The 17951-nt window shown below is 40.6% G+C and overlaps 2 protein-coding genes across 2 annotated transcripts; both read right to left on the bottom strand.

Annotated features, from left to right (window-relative positions):
• Window positions 1–7659: 7659 nt before the first annotated feature.
• On the bottom strand, window positions 7660–8232 carry LOC124655929 (pathogenesis-related thaumatin-like protein 3.7). Its single transcript, XM_047194756.1, has one exon. The coding sequence runs from the start codon at window positions 8230–8232 to the stop codon at window positions 7660–7662; it is 573 nt and encodes a 190-aa protein (XP_047050712.1).
• Window positions 8233–11037: 2805 nt separating this feature from the next.
• LOC124655928 lies at window positions 11038–16625 on the bottom strand. The gene is made up of 5 exons (XM_047194755.1): window positions 16617–16625; window positions 15294–15374; window positions 15056–15200; window positions 14850–14948; window positions 11038–11295 (listed from the first exon to the last, which is right to left on the bottom strand). Exons 1-5 carry the CDS (start codon window positions 16623–16625, stop codon window positions 11102–11104), a joined length of 528 nt encoding a protein of 175 aa, XP_047050711.1. The 3' UTR covers window positions 11038–11101.
• Between the last annotated feature and the right edge of the window lie 1326 nt (window positions 16626–17951).

The raw sequence follows: 17951 nt of genomic DNA, 5'->3' as shown, positions 1-17951 counted from the left end.
AGAAAACTAGAAAAGTTACCGTGAAAAATTACACACAACAATGCAAAATATTGTGTTTGGCATCCCCATAAATTAGTAACTAAGTCGGACCGGATTGATTTTTACTATCCCTTTTCAGTGTCCTTTGTGTAATATCCAGGGACCTGTGTATAATTTTGTATTTCTTTGACGTCCTCTTGCTTGCTTTCTGTATGCAGTTCTTGATGAATGGATAAGCGGCACCGGGTCCTTCGGGACCTTTCTTGGTTCAAAAAAAAAGTCGGTCATGCTGCTGATTCAAACATACATATTTAACTAATATATATTAACACATGCTAGGCATATAATTCATCCTAACATCAATACTAACTATAATATTTATATCTGATATCCGATCACAAATGCAACTCCTAGAACTCACATATATAAAATCTTACAACACTATTACATGGTGCATCCTAATTATTTGTCGGACTACAAAGTAAATTGAGTAATGTGCACTTCATTACCTAATTATTAATTGGACCACCAATAATACACACAACGACCATTTTAAAATGTCATATAAATATGTTAAAGGGGTTCTAGATCTCAAATATTTAATAGGGTGTGTCCTGAAATAATATAGTAAAATCGATGATCGATTAAGATATAAAAATTATATCTCCAATGCCGGCGTAGTCAAACTAAATTACCTTACACGAGAGAGATATGGTAAATTGGTGTGAGCGAGAGAGAAGAACAATCAGACTGAATAGTGGGGATATACGAGGGAGAGAGATTTACTAAATTGTTAATTGTCACAATAAAAAAATGATGTTATAGTCCAAAAATGTAATATCATATACTCCCTCCGTTCCTAAAAAAACTTCCCAACTTTATCTAGATACAAAGGTATGTAGACATATTTTAGGCTTTAGCTATAGATTCATCCGTATCTAGAAAAAGTTACGACGATTTTTTAGAAACGGAGGGTGTACTGTTTTTATGTAGTGGTATATTAATATAGAAACTAGTTGAATGCCCGTGCGTTGCTACGGCTTCTCTATTAATACGACAAATAATGTAAACATGCACATATATAAAAATGATAGCACATAATATCTTAATAACATTAAGATTCCACCTCGTTTAAAACCGTGCCTTTTCACACACCTGATTATTGAAAGTGCACACATTTATGGATTTTTCTCTTTCTTACTTTTGGACACAATTCTGAAATTCCATTTTTCCTATTGTTGCCATCTTATCTTTTAGTCATATAATTTTAAGTAGCTATACTTTTGGGAACTTTAGGGGTGAAGCATAATGGTCTTTATAAGGAGTATTTTCATTGATTTAATGATTGCCTAAAATTAATCAAAATTAAACCTAATTAGGTCCTATTTGTATGAACCCAACTATTTTTATGTCCACTTTTCTGAATCAAATCTACTAATCTGTTTGTCTGAGTAAGAAATATGTATTAAGAAATTTCAAGATTTATATTTTATGGTTTAAAAACTTGTTTTGATTTTTCTTTAGGACAACTGGCTTATAGACCCCGAGTTCTATTATGAATTTTGGGCCGACCTGTGCACAAATACTGAGCGAAAGATATTTGGGTGGAGAGCATTGCATGGCTTGATCCCAGGTTTGGGGGTTTTGGCGAATAGGCATATCAAAGTATCTGCTCAGTGCCCAATTTGTTGGCAAGGATCAGAAGATATCAGACATTTGATGTTTACTTGCGGAAGAGCGAAAGAAGTATGGAAATCTTTGGGACTTGAAGAAGTAATCAACAATGCAGTTAATCTGGATAGATCGGGTTCAGTGGTGCTGGAAGAAATATTAAGGAGTCCTATCAAAAAATCGCCTGTTCTTGGCCAGCTCGGTTTGCAAGAAATTGTGTTGGTAGCTTCTTGGTACATTTGGTGGCAGAGGAGAGAAGCAGTGAAGGGAGAGAGGGTGGCGCCACCATTGAGATCAGCTTTCTCAATACAAGCACTAGCCCTGAATTATGGTTTGGCGGCAAAAAGAGCAACCCCAAAACAGGTACAATGGATCAAACCCTCGTGGAATAATTATAAAGCTAATATTGATGCATCATATTTCCCGAATGGAAGGGGGGCTGTGGCAGTGGTTATACGTAATGATCATGGCGAGGTAATAGCGGGTGGTGCTTGGCCAAAACAAAATTTGTTGGACGCTATGACTGCTGAGGCGGAAGCCCTTAGACATGGTCTCCATCTCATTGAGAGTATTGGATGTGCTCCAGTTACTATTGAAACAGATTGCTTGGAGTTAGTGCAGGCTTGTAATGGTGCGGAACTATGGAGCCCATGTACACCTATCATTGCTGATTGTTGTGAAATTGCTCAACGCCTGGGTATGATCACTTTTCAACACTGTCAAAGAGAAGCAAATAAGGTCGCTCATAATCTTGCTAGGTCCTGTTTTCAGGCGGATATTATGATTACTTGGGATGATGACCCTCCTAGGCAGGTTGCTTTAGATGCTTTAGATGATCTAGCTGTTTTGAACAATGTTGTAATTGAATCTTGATGTTTAGCGGCAAGTTTCAGACGCACTCTTTTCCTTACCAGGGTACCGAAGGGGACTGGAAGGTTTTTAATGAGGCGGCTTGCTGGCTTTAATATATATGTGATTTTCAAAAAAAAAAATACTGAGCGAAAGAACACCAAACACCAATAAAAATAAACTATCCAACTACAAGTTTTAGAAGTTTGGTAGAAAAGAATGTTAAATATTAATACCTTTGTTCCACAATATAAGGTCTTGCTAGGCTTTTCAGCCTACAAAAATATCTTATGTATTAGGAGGGAGGTGGTAGAGAAGTTGAGCCAGGCAAAATAAATAGTACTCTAGAAGAACTTGGGCAATAAAATCTCGTGACCGTGATCTACCCATGCATACAATTAATCATCGAAAAAAAAAAACCAATCATTGCGCTTCAGTATGCAATCTCACCGACAGATAATTTAAAAATAAAAAATAAACCTGAACGGGGTAAAGACACATGAATACAAATGCTAACAACTTAGAACCTGGAATTCTTTTTTTGAGTGGATTGGAGCGTTGCTCCTGCTCCAGATACACTTAGAGCATCTCCAGCCGCGTCCCTCAAAGCGATCCTGCGCTGGATTTATCGTTTGGGGGACGTGTTTCGTTCGTGCCGCGTTTGAGGGACATCGCTCCCAGCCGCATCCCCCAAATAGAATTGAGATTTTTAAAATTTAAGTGAAAACAATTGAATTCATCCAAACTTAATATTATATTCGGACAAAATTCCATGAAATTTATACCTAAATCCTAATCTAGTAGTATTTGCGGCGGCCAGTGGAGTCGTAGTATTGGTGGAAGTTGTATATGTCGTCGACGAAGACGTCCTGCTTGACGCGCTCGTCGGGCTCGTCGACGAGCTCATCCTTCACTGCGCCGCTTGGCCCAGCTTCGCCGTCGTTGGTGAGGTCGACGAGTGGCACCCCAGCGTCGCGGATGGACATGGCGACCGCTGTGTCGAGGTCGCCCCTCCAAGCGTCCTTGTCATTCAACGAGGCGTCCTTGTCATTCAACGACGCCATGCACGCTGCGCGGAAAGCCTGGGCAGTCCTCGGGGTCGTCGCTACTGGCGATGAGGCACTGCTGCCGCTCGTACTCCGACAACTACGCGGCCTTCGCGGCTTCCTCGTCCTCTTGCTCCTCCTCCACCTCCGGGTTCGGGGCGAGGAGGGTTGCTGCCGCGCTGGTTCGCGGATGGTGACGCTGATGCAATCGCGCATTTGACTCGCTAACGGCGTCGCGTACTCCGGCTCTTCCTTCACCTTGTGCTTCAGCACGCTGTATGGCGTGGGACGGAGCGAGGAAAGCGTCGATGCCGCTGGCCCAGATGGCTTTCACAAGTGGAATATATGTAAACCTATTTTTTACTGCACGAGAATAAACTTGTAACATTATTATTATTTTTCACGAAGTTATAACATTATTATTTCCTTAATATATTTCCAAAATCTATTTATAATACCTATACAATCAAAGTTCAGCATTTTCAGTCTTAATACTGAGTGGCCATAAGTAAATAAACAAAAGTGAAAATAAAACTCAATATACCTTTAACTGAACATGTCATCAAGAGGCCAGAAAGGATTCATTAGGACCTGAACCATAAAGAGGAAAACTCAAAGACCATACGGATAGGAAAACTGAATGGGGAAATTCAGTCAATATGGACGACAACCATATTGTTTCCTCGCTTCAGTGCAAATTCGGAAACAGAGCATGTGTAGATTTTCAAATTTGTTCATACAACAACTGTCAGTGAGGTTCCTTTACCTGGATCACATCGTAGTAGAGCAAGCAGAGCATCAGATTAAGAATTAAACTAATCTTAACTGATCCACAACTTCTCTGATCCATCTTCTCCATGGCATCGCGTTGTCGCCTCCGAGACACGCTCGTGGCGAGCCTCCCTGAACTCGCGCTCTGCCTCTAGCATCTTCGTCTCTCACATCCACTGGAGCATGTCGGCTACCAGAAATTCCAACCAACGCCCAGCCTAGCCTAAAATAACGAACAAGATTGAACTGGATAATTAGAAGAATGCATCATGCACAGCCAAGAGAGATGCACTAAGTAAGAAATTTGCTATGCTAAATTACTATTCATAATTCAAATCAATCGATGCCAAAAGCCATAAAGAAAACATGCAGTCTATAATTCTCGAAACTTTCCACTATTCCACGACTTCGGCAATAGTTTTATTCACATAATAGCCTTCGAGTTTATGAATCCTCTTTTTCTCCTGCTTTATTATAGGAAAAGATAGTGGAAAAACTAACCAGTACCATCACATTTCTAATTTCATTAGGCTCGGATCGTAGTTTCTATGCGAGAGCCTCCTCTCCGCCTCTAGTACAACACAAGTTGATCATCTATGATCTAAATACTCACCTCAAGGGTGGAGGCGAGCCTTCATGCCGGCACGATGGAAACATTTGCTAACCTGCACGACATACTCCACTTGACGCTTGAGCTGGTCCGCTAGTCCGACGCCGAACACGAACCACCATATCAGAAACGATGCACCTGAGTTGTCGAGTCTGCGCATGGCGCCGTGCGCTTCAGCGCCATTGCCGACGCTACATGTGCCCACGACTACACCTCAATTTGCAGGGACTTCTTCTTGTAGTGGTAGTGTAGGGAGGTAGAAAACGCTCAAACAACAAGAAGGTTAGGCAAGCGAAGCTTGGCCATATGGCTCTGGTGATGAAATGGTGATTTTTTTAGAATTGGGGCGGGATGAATCGTCAGGCCTTTCCATCTGACTATGTGCAATGTAAATTTAATGCTCAAAATTCTCCGTGTGGGGTGACTCGGGGGGTGACTCTGTAACAAGGGAAGGATATGATTTGATAGCTTTGGCCTTAAGACAATGAAATTTCCAATTTAGTTACTTTCCATGTTTTCAATTCCCGTTATTATGAACAAATAAAAAGATGGAGGCATCTGCTTTCCATGTTTTTCTAAATCCTACTGATTGTGGACGGTGAAAGAGGGGAGTTAATTCCCTTCCATGTTTTTTTCATGTTCTCATGATTCTGGCGATCCCTGATTATTGGTACTATATAATATACTTCCATAATGGTTGAATCGCACGGGTAGCATAGGAAAGCTAATGGTGTGATTCTTCTGATGTTTTGTGTGTGTTTGTGATGTTGAATAGACGTCGGGATGATTTAAATTTTTAAATAGTAAAGATTCTCTCCCCGATTATGGCTGCTTACTTTCTTAACCGACGAGCGTCACCTCTAACTGTGAATGTTTATAATCGTGGCAATCCCTTGATTGTAGGGATTTTGTAATCAATATTCCGCGTTTGCTTCCTCTGATGTCGATTTTGCACGGATGGCTAGATATCAAGCGGGAGACGTTTAGTAAGATTGGATGGTCAAGATGTCTCCAATCTTTGACATCAAACATGTTTGACGACGTACCAACTCGAATATAATAGTAAAGACTAAGCTGCATCTCACAAACTTAAAATCTGACTCAAAAATACCATATATTTACTGTATATATCTCCTCCCCTTTAATATGTTGTAAGAAGGTGAAATGAAAACACTTAATATTTAACTAGGATCCATTTTTTTTTTACAAAAGTAAGCAAACTTATCATTCTATTCCGTTCAAAAGATCATTGAAACACTATGTTGATAATGTAAGTGAATCAAAAAAAATTAATTGGACCACAATAAACATATTTTTTGTAACTACACATCTGATTAGTATCATGACTAGCAAACTGATAGTTAATCTCATTTGATCAAATGTCACATAAAATGCTAGCAGGAATACTATAATTTGATATACTGTTATAACCATGTACAAATGACACAGATGGTCATTAATATGGGTTGTTTTTAACTGATGTAATCAACCACAAGTTATATTTCATTTAGCACAAATCACATTAAACTGGCTATGAAACCATATTACTTCCTATCACATAATGTGAAAACACATAAAGTTATCGTATTATTTATCAAACACTTTCGTCATACAAAATATGATTCCCTCGCAATTGGGAGAGCCACCATGCTATTTTAAGTAATAATATATCACAAAATAAAAGTTTAACTCTTACCCTTCAGGGATGACGAACGGGACATTCCTGGGGCTCCAGACTTGCAAAGCTTTACTCCGGCGACCATTGACTGCGCGTCGCCGTGCCCACACTCTCCATACGTGCATGATCCATCTCCGCGCCCAAATCCGCTGCACATCCACTGTTCAAGGTGTGTCGGTGACGAACGGTGCTCATGCACACATCATTTCCTGCCGCAAGAACACGATAGAGCACGAGACACACGTCCCAGGAGAGAGGGCACACTAGTCCCGATACGTTCTCAATGGAGGACGGCAATCTAAGGTAAGTCCAAGAGAGTTGCACTGCGGTGAGCGACGGAAGAATGGCGGTGGAAGGAATAGAGTATGGACGCTAGCTTTCTAGTTTTGTCAAGGTGGGTCTCTCTAGTAGGGCTAAAGGTCATAACAAAAAAGCGAGGTGAGATCCACATGTAATAAAACTAGTCAAACAGATGATAGGTTAGTTGGTCTTAATGGGGTTAAGTGGCATAGAAACAACGACTTCGCTAAAATGACGAACAACCATCTAGTTCACTGATTCATGGAGGGAGAACCATAATATTGCGAGAAACTAAAAACACAATCATAAAAACGAGTGTGGAGCGTTTGGAGCACTGGCTCCATGTAGCCCCTTTTATGAACAATTTAAAAACAGGGTTTCAAAGTTTAGAAAAATATGAGCAAAATTCTAGATTTAGGAAATACTGTAGTCTTCCAACAGGAAAAAAATCTCAAATCAAAATACGCAGCATTTTGGGCTGCACAAAAATGACAAAATCTGAAATCTTAACTAGTGAAAAGTGCAAATTTTAAACCTCCAAAATCTATCCGATTTTGTCATTTTTGTTAAGCCAAAACTATAAAGTTTCGGGCTGAGATTTTATATGTTAGTTAGTACATAGTACATCATTATGTATGTCCATATTTTTTCCCACATTTTTTTGAAACTTCAAAATCAAGTTTTAAAATTTTGACAAAATAAAAGGCTCCATGTACCCCGAGGTCCAACGTGAATTTCCCTCAGAATCACAGATGCTAATTTGCATTTACTGATCGAGATACAGCCATGTGCATCCTGCAGCAGTAGGTGTCCCCGCCGAACTTGCCGCAGGAGCTGGCGCACCCTCCGGTGACCTTCAGCTCCGGCAGGCACTCCTTCGTGATGTCCACGACGCAGCTGGCGGCACGGCACAGAGCACCGTCTAGGGGCTGGAACCTCATCGGCACGTTGAACCCGTCGACGAGGGACAGGTCGAAGAAGTCCGGGGCCCCGTCCTTCCCCAGCGTGTACTCTGCAATTGTTGTCGGCTGCTCGCCGGAGAGGGTGCAGGCCAGCTTGCCGGCGCAGTCGCCGGTGATGCAGCGGCCAACGCCGCTGCCGTTGAAGGTGCACCCCGTGCGCGGCCACACCCTGGCGGCTGCGGTGCCGGCCGGCATGGTGAGAGGCCACGTCTGGCCCGGGTCGAGCCGCACGCCGCCGCCCGGGAGCGCGGCAGGCCAGACTGTGTAGGAGCACTTATTCACGACGGTGATGGTGGCCGCGTGGGTGGCAGCGGCAGCTACCAGGAGAAGAAGAGCGATCTGTTGGAGGACGCGAGAGGGCGCCATTAAGCTGTTCTTCCTATTGGCTGCTGGCTTGCTGCTGTGCTGGCAGTGTACATGGGCTGTGCTGGAGAATGGAGATTTGCAGCTGTGACTTGGACCTATTTATAGCCGCGTGTGCGTCTGTATTATGATGTTTATGGTTCGGTTGCGTGTCTAAGTATATTTTTTTATCATATATATCATGCATATTATAATACTAGTATTTAATACTATCTCTACAACGCATGGTATCATGTAGCAGTATCATATAGATATCGCATGAAAAATATATTATGATATATCTCATAATATTTATTTTGTATTGTAGATGTTAATGATCTATTTTAAAAACCTGGTTAAACTTTACATAGTTTGAATTTCCAAAACAAAGCCAGATTCAGTGAAAATGAGGCACTCCTTTACTTGATGCTAAAATAGATGTATATATAACTAATATGTGTCTAGATACATCTATATTAGCGTCAAGTAATATGAATCGGAGGGAGTATAACATAATGCTCCATAGAGTACACGAGGAAAAAAACCTTACTATTTTTGACAGTAAAACATGTTTCAAAATACAACTTTGAGTCCTTGATCTTATTGCAAAAATGTGTATAAAACGATCAACATACACTGTACAGGGTTGGTAGTATTCTGAAAAATACATCTAAAAAAAATTACGCACTAATATCAAGTTCCGAATCTAAATATGTAAAACAATATCATTGACTAAAGTTTTAGAAGTTGGATTTAATCCATTACTTTTTTATTTACCAGAGGAAGTGTTTTTTTATTATAACTAGTCTAGCGTACGGAAATCAATCCTCCCACTACTCCATAGAGGGCAACTCTAGTGGGTAAGGTTTTTTTCATACCGAAAGGGCACCACAAGATCACCGGTCACGAAAACTTCCAGGAAATGTCCAAACTACATATTACAGAAATCTATATCTATTTTTTAAAATGGGGCAGCCCAACCTCGAAATCTATATCTATATTTATATCTCTATCTATAGATATATTATATATCTATATTACAAAATCTATCTGTACATCTAAATCTATATATGTATCTATCTTATATATCTATATTATATCTAAATCTAAATCTAAATCCATATCTATGTCTATGTCTATGTCTATGTCTATCTCTATATCTATATCTATGTCTATCTCTATATATATATAGGTCTGCTATTCTCGAACCAGTTCGAGAATAACTATTCTCGAACCCTTTCTGAACTTCCGGGTGTTTTCCTAGTGAACTTCTCGATGGAATACCAGAATTGCATGTTCGTGCGGACAGTATTTGCATCATGATTTTCAAACCGCTTATCGGATTGATGCGTATAATATACCGTTGGATTCGCACGGAAATTTCGCAACTTTTTTGTGTTCATTGTTTTCCCAAATTCTATATTGATTAAAACTAATTTGAAATATACAAAACAACGTTTTCGCGGATTTCCCTATTTTTGTACAGTTTTGGGGTTCCAGTTTTCAAACCGTTTATCGGAATGATGCGTATGATATACCGTTGGAAAGGTACTGACTAGGCGCACCTTTTTTATGAAGAACACTTTTCCAAATTCTTTATAGTTTAAGAGCAGATTTGAAAATACGTGATTACGTTTTTCGAATTTCTCGGTTTTTTGAACTGTTTTTTGGGGCTTATTTCCGAACCACTTATCGAAATGTTCCAAATGATATTGCGTTGAAAAGATATTCATTGGGCGAATCTTTTTCATGTTGAATGTTTTTTCCAAATTCTAAATGGTTTTAGTTTAATTTCAGAAATACATAAAAGTGAAGATAACGCCGACACAAGAACATTTCAAAATTGGCTCATCTAAATTGATTAGGTGTGGCATTGCGATATGTTGGAGTATTACTAGAGTTATATTAGTGCTAATTGTACGTTGAGTTGGTTGATTTGCGCAATCGGTGGTCGTACAGACGATTTCTATGCGTATGATTTCCGTTCAGAAAAACGGAGTGCATGAGGTGCTCGAATATAGAAGTGAACTTCTTTTATATCTGTTAGTGAACTTCCGATCGCGGTATAAAAGTTTCATGCATGTAATAAAATTATACTTCACAGGGACGATGTCTGTCAGCATGTATAATTTCCACGTCCTACGCATGCGCTGCCTTCCAAATACACGTGAGCGAACTTTGCCTGGACCAAAAGTGAACTTCGTGACGACACCTTTTTTCTGTTTTTTCAATTATAACGTGAACTTCCAAAAAAAAAATCCGAAAATTATGAACTTCGTAGTACATGAGTGAATTTCGCTACATTAGCAAGTGAAATTTCGCTACATTAGCAAGTGAACTTTCAATGGACACAAGTTTCTCAAGTATTCCGGTCGTTGCATGGGTTTCGTCTGGGCTGGTTTGATTGGCTCGGTGGGGGCACTTCTACTCGGTAAAACTAGAACGTAGCTAGTACATGGCTTGGCAGTAGAGCGCTCCCAAGTGAAGAGATCATATAGCTACCAAAGTGAACTTTTATACCGAAATAAAAATACTAAACCCACGATGGACAAATAAAGTCAAACTTCACATTTTCATTTTCAAGTGCATTTTTTATCTTCTAATTTAACTCAAACAGTATCATAAACATAGCGAACTGCTCCAAAATTAAAACTGAACTTTCTTTGTTTAAAAATTCAACATATAAATGAAGAATGAACTCCTGGGTTAGAAAAAAAAAATAAAGTTCCATTTTTGTTGTCTATACAGAGCAAAAAAGGAAAATATAAATGAAAGGGAAAAAACTTGCCAAACAACCCACGCCAGTTCCACCGCAATTTCATGCCCATGTCTAGAAGATACAATACTCATTCAATATCCACTTGCATATATGATCAAACAATGATGCATGTGCCTACGCCTTGCATATGCACATAATTTCTTGTCTTGTTGACCTGGACGGATCATGCCTCCCTCCCTGCATTGACCTGATCAACCGACCTCTGTCGACTCTACATTGTATCACCTGGGAATCAATCTGGCAATAGTAACATACATGCACCTGGTGGCCAAGTGAGTATACCCACGTTTCCATCACAAAGTCTACACCTGCAAAGGAACAACACAACCAAGTTAAAACAGCCAAAGTTGGATTCTTGTTCATGCCAACATACATACTGTTTGACTACATCTGGATGGAGTAGTGCTAAGCACCTTTTGACTTGCCAATTTGAAACCAGAAGCTAGATAGGTACTCCAACTACTAGTTTTCTTAAGAAAAAGGAAATACACAGGGCAAGTCCAGCTAGTACTCCTAGTTAGAAGAATTGGACCAAGATAAAAAAAAAAGTTAGAAGTGGATCAAGATAACAGAAATGGTGGTGGGTTTCGCTTGACCTGGATCAGGTCGTGTCCCCGTCGAGTAACTTTTCGCCTTAGCTCTGCTTGACGAGAGACCCATGATGCTGTGCTGGAGCATGGCGATGCAGAGGCGCACATTAACCAAAGTTCAGAAATGTGATGAATCACAAAGACATTTGAAATTTTGAATCAATCAATTTGAGAGAGAGAGAGGGAGAGAGATTTAGCAAGGAACATACATTGTTACCTTAGCAGTATCTCTCCTAGTTTTCCAGAAAATTGCCGATCAATGTACACCTCCATATTAGGAAGCTGCAAGTAGTAGTAAAGGTAGTGAGAAAATGAAATATGTAGACCCATCACAAGATAACAACTTCTCTTACGCAGATTCATGTAGGAGTATAATGGGGCAGGAGCAAATCGTTTTGTATAAGATAACTTAAGCATGATGAATTGATACTTTTATCGACAAAAGTGAACCCCCTTTGCTGTACCAAATGAACTTATCAGAGAAATTACAGTGAACTCCAGATTTTTTTTAACTGCTCATTTTACTGTGTGTTTTTAACTATCAGACAAACTAAATGAACCCCTGAAAAATACAAAGTGAACTGTCCTTGTGAATAATGTCACCTTACTTATATACTGCATTTTTTGCTTTAATAAATAAAAATATTCTATACTAATAGGCATATCACCAAGCACCTAGGTCAGATAAGAATGTACTGCCTGAAAAAGGAGTGAACTTGTCCTGCGGATGAAACAAACTTTTCTGAAAAGGAACAATGAACTCCTGGCTATAAAAGGGGGAATTTCCTGGACTTAAATAGTGAACTTTTGTTATTTTATATAATGAACTACCAAAATAGGATGAGCGTACTGCCTATTTTTCAACGATGTGAACTGCCTTGTGATTATTTTTTTGTTGATTTCAATGTATAATTGAATAAATAAACATTGCACATCCATATAGGTAATATATTATTAAACCTTATACTGATCAACGTACTCCTTTACGACTCTGTATTAGCAAGCTGCACATAATAGGCAAGGAAGTAGAGAAGAAAGACATATTGATCTATCACTTGATAATGCATGCTACCATGTCTGAACTGCACGACTTTTATGTCTGAACTGCACTGACCTCTACCTGCTCAGCCTGTGTTACTGTGAGACGACAGCACTGGTGCATGGCAAAATGAACTATCTGAAAAAGAAAAGAGTAGAACCGGACTTCGGCTTTTAAAAATTCTGAACTTCTAAAATATCTCCATGGTTATGAACAAAAGTACCAACTAACCAGAAAATCAACTAGAACAAGAAAATACGTAGCATTAAATCTCCACTTATGCATTTCAAAGAGTTGAGAAAACCTCGCTAAGAAGTACACTGTAAAAATCTTTGGCGGTTCACAAATTCAGAAATAGCTTCAATTCTGGGCAATTTTTACAAAGATTTTTAGTAAAGCAAAGACGGATTTATACTGCTGGTAAGATAAAAATAAAAGTGGACTTAGATGGGAACTGCCCAGAAAAATAAAAGTGAACTTTACATAGGAACATAGTGAACCTTCTTTTTATTCTCAAAAAAAGTGAAATTTTAACATGTGCATTTATACTGCTGGTACCGATAATAAAGCTTACATGGATGATCTGAACTTGCCAAAAAAGCTGAACTTTCATGCAGAGAGAAAGTGAACTTCAAAACGATGCGCTGTGAACTTGCCAAAAGAATAATGGACAATGCAAACTCACAGGAAAAAGAAGGCGAACATACCCCTGACATCAATATTGAAATGCAATGCTATGCTGAACCAGTGATTGATGCAAGCGTATGAGACGTTCATTTAACATCTGGAAACTAGAAGTATCACCGAAAATCTCTCTATCTGAACTACATTTGAGCCCAACATCAAATGAATCAAGCAAAGTATTTTATAACAAATGTACCCCGCAGTGTCAATCTGAACGACAACAGAAAATCAAGAAGGGATATGTACCATCTCAGGGATCGGCCAATCTTGGAGTACCATCATAGTACTGTCCTACAAAGAGAAACCCCAAACAATTAGTAGCATACAACTAAGATGTATGGCTTGGAAGGAAAAGCTAAAGCGTGATTACAAATATTGTGGTAGCGAAAAGGTCACAATAGTATATACTTTGGTTCAAACTTCTAAATTAAAAAAGTGAACTCCTACTTTGGTTTAACACATCAAACTCTACATAACGAAAGGTGAACTTCAATTGTTTTACACATCAAACAAAGAGTGAACATCCTTAGCTTTTGCAAAGCCAAAAAAAAAAGTAAATTAGGAGCAACTTCTTGTGGAAATTATTTTTAGAAACATAATTCATTGTTTGTAGACATGGAAGTAAACACTTGTAAGGAACAAAATTCAACAATAGTGAACTGCTAATATTAACAGAAGTGAACTTTTTATCGCATACAAAGTTAAGAGCCCAAAGAACTCTAGCGATCTTGCAAGAGAATACATTTTCTACCAAGGAAATAGTGAACTTAGCACTAGTACAAACTGAACTTTAATAACAATAAATTTGGAAACTTCATATGTTGAATGACAAGCAATAAAGTGAATCACGGAACTGGTATTTGATCCACTAGCCAAAATCATCTACGACTACGAGCATCACCATCCGGAGTTCGGAGCAGCAACAAGGTAAAGGGCCTGGTTGTGAGGTCATTGACACGGCCAAGTACCAAGAGCAATGGTTGCATCTTTGTGCCTATATCTGAACTTCACATTTTCCGGTTTGTGAACTTCAAAATTCAGTTAAGAAAGAAAATAAAAATTGGAAAGACTAATTCACCTAGAAAGAATATCTAAATGATAACAAGGGAATAATTAAGTGAGAACAATCATGCATTCCTAAATGATAATATCCTGCCTCTATCCAGGCTCTACTCTTCATTAATTATAGAACTAGTACTCCTAGCTGTACCGTTCACAGTCCACACTAACATCAGTTCAACTCTTTCGAACTCACCAGCTTTTAAATGAACTTCTATGCATTACAAACTAAAATCCCGGCGTGTTCGAAGCAAACTCCGGACAAAAGAGAACTTCGCTTAAAAAATATTTGAACTTCCTGGGATGCACCAAGCGAACTTTCTTGACACAAAGTAGTGAACTGCCGACAAATAATGATAAATGTGCACTTTCACATGCACGAATTTTCCATTTTATGCATTTTCGCAATATAACTCCTAAAAAAACACAATCTGTAAAAGAAGAACTGCTCCAGAACCCAATTGTGAACTTCCATAGAAAAGAAAACTACCTGAGCGAAATGCTACTCCGTGTTCTGCTCGTGATCGAGCTTGACGATCCATCATTCCATCTGCATCTGTGCAACGTGATGTTCTCAGCAAGTTTAGACCTGATATTAATGAAGTTCATATGAGCGGTAGCCTGCTTGATGCCGTGCCTCTGGAAAGCTTGAAGCATAGCCTGCAAGGCTGAGGGAAAATCTATGCATGGCAATACCTCCTTCCCAACACGGAGGTGAACTCCCCGGCAGCGCGCGGTAGACTGTCTGGCGTCGCAAAGTGGACTGCAGGACGGTGCGATGTGGACTCCCTGGCCGCGCGGAGTGCTGGGTGTTCAGTGTTGCTTTCAAATAAAAAGTGAACTTCATGGTACACCAAGTTATAATGTGCGATCATTCAGTGTTGCTTCACACATAAAAATGGAAACGAACTTCCTGGTAGTAAAAAATACTCACATATATCCACTGTCGCTTTTTATAAGTACCATGCCCCGTTTTCCTAACAGAATCATATGCACTTAAGAATCCAATGTGAACCTGAAATGTAATACGGCAAGATGGTAAGCATAAATTTACAGGAAATGCATAAACAAGTGAATGACGATAATATATTAACAATAAACCATAATCACACTAACTTGCACATGCTAACAGGCTGAATCTTGATCAAGAGAAAACCGTAATTCAAAATAAAGGGGAACACCACCAGCTCATGTTCCCTTCTATTCTACCTCCAACCTGGCTACATGATTATTTGATCAAATGCTTCTCACAAGATAGAAGAAAGAAATAAAAACGTAAGTACTGGTAGTACAGAAAGATAAGAAAAGGAGTGAAAAATTATACACATGGACAGAGAAGCGATAGAGTAATGACAGTCTGTTCTATAAAACTGAACTTTTCATAGATTCAAAAGGTGGACTTCCACACAAGTACGATGTGAGCTTGCAGTAAAATAATTGATGATGCAGACTACCGCGAAAAAAGAAGCAAACTTCAAGCATAGACGAATCAAACTTCTTGACTGATCAGGAAGACGAGGTGAACTACCAGCTCATTCAAAGTGAACGCCCCAGTGCATTCAAAAGAAAACCTAAACTTCGCACTCGACGAGCCGAACTCTTTGCCGTAAAATATAAGTGAACTTCGCAATTATTCGCTTTAAACCCAAATTCAGGGGACCAAGGGAACTGAACTGTGGACCCACATAAAATGAACTGATATAAATAAGGAACGATGCAGCGGGATTAGATGCACAAGACAAAAAAAATGAACTTTTGGGAGACGACAATACACCTACACTTCCACACAGCAAATAGTATACTTCTCAGAAGCAAAAACGGAATTTCCAAAAATATGGATAATTTTCCACACACATATACTTTTTTAACAAGATGCGAACTTCGGGATTTGAAAATAGTGAACTTCGTGACAACAAAATTGAATGTTTTCCTCGTGGGTGAATTGAACCTTTTTTGCCGGAAAAAATGAATAATGGATGAACTAAATAATCAAGTAGCAAGAGATGTGAACTTCATGAATTAGGAGAAGTGAATTACAAGGTTTAGAAGAAGTGAACTTAACCCATCGTCCTTGGCATTGGTTTGAGATAATTCGTCCCAAAATTAGCTGCTTCAGATAATTCCATTTGACCAATATCTCGCTGAATCCTTGGCATTGCTACTGTAAAGCAAGTGTCAAGAAGGTTTAAGTTCTCAAGGGGTTGCTTAAACTGAATGTACATTAGAGGAAGTGCGGTGAATGTAAGGATGTTCCTACCTGCCCCATTGTGCACTTCTACGTTTGAAAATAGTGAACTTCATGACAACAAATTTGAACGTTTTCCTCGTGGATTAATTGAACCTTTTTTGCCGGAAAAAATGAACAATGGATGAACTAAATAATCAAGTAAAAACATATGTGAACTTCATGAATTAGGAGAAGTGAACTACAAGTAGCACTATGTTCTATTAACAAATTAAGCATGTCCGATTGGAACTGGTTCTACCAAATAAACTGAAATTTTGAACTTCAGAACATGTGTTACAACTACCATTTTTTGAGAAGTTAACTCACTAGCTAACTTCAGAGTACCGTGATCTGCTCAAGAATTTCGGAATGCACAACTGAAATAGAACAAAAGCAAGCACATCACTGTGATTTTTTTGCTATATGAATCTGACCACTATTCAAGAACAAGAAGAGAAAAAAATTACATCTCAAAAAATGGTCGACGGAGGGCGGGCGCGTGTGTGAAATCCCGTGGATAACTGGATATGCATGTGAACTCCCGGGTTGGGCGTCGCCGGACTCGCATCGATGCAGGTTAACGGGTTCACGGAGGGAAGGCCGGGGGATCAGACACGGTGGAGGCGTGCTACTCCTGGTAGTCCACGGCCGCACTCGCACAGGAAGAAGGTGGGGCGGGGAGACGGGCGCAGACGACGGAAGAAGGTGGGGCGGGGCTTCCCAGCGCCGGGGAAAGAAGAAGGTGGGGCGGGGAGGTGCGGCACCGGCCAAGGAAGAAGATGGGGCGGAGCGGGGCGGCGCGAGGAGGAGGTGCGCGCCCTCCCGGCGGCGCGCGGAGGAGGTGGGGGGGGCCTCCCGGCGGCGCGAGGAGGTGGGGGCCCTCCCGGCGGCGCGAGGAGGAGGTGGAGGCCCTCCCGGCGGCGCGAGGAGGAGGCGGGGGCCCTCCCGGCGGCGCGAGGAGGAGGCGGGGGCCCTCCCGGCGGCGAGAGGAGGAGGCGGAGGGCCCTCCCGGCGGCGCGCGGTGGAAGCGGGAGGGCCACGCGGCGGCGCGCGGTGGAGGTGGGAGGCACTCGCGGCGGCGCGCGGTGGAGCGGGAGGCCCTCGCGGCGGCGGGAACCAGAAGGCGAGCGGGATCCGGGCGTTGGCGCATGCCGATGGGGTTCGTGGATCGGGGTGGAGGAAGTCCAGAAAGAAGGTTGTTTGGTTGGGGGTAGTTGATGGGCCGGGTCGGGTGGGTTCCGTTCGGTAGGTAGCTAGATTTTGGGTGGGTCGGTCCATATTTTCTGTGCGGGGTGAGAGAGGAGGCTGTAGGGTTCGAGAATAGCTATTCTAGAACCACTCTTAAGGGGGGTTCGAGAATAGTTG

The sequence above is a fragment of the Lolium rigidum genome, chromosome 5 (genome assembly GCF_022539505.1).
Source record: "Lolium rigidum isolate FL_2022 chromosome 5, APGP_CSIRO_Lrig_0.1, whole genome shotgun sequence".
In the NCBI taxonomy this organism is placed as follows: domain Eukaryota; kingdom Viridiplantae; phylum Streptophyta; class Magnoliopsida; order Poales; family Poaceae; genus Lolium; species Lolium rigidum.
This window is presented reverse-complemented; position numbering and strand designations above follow the sequence as displayed.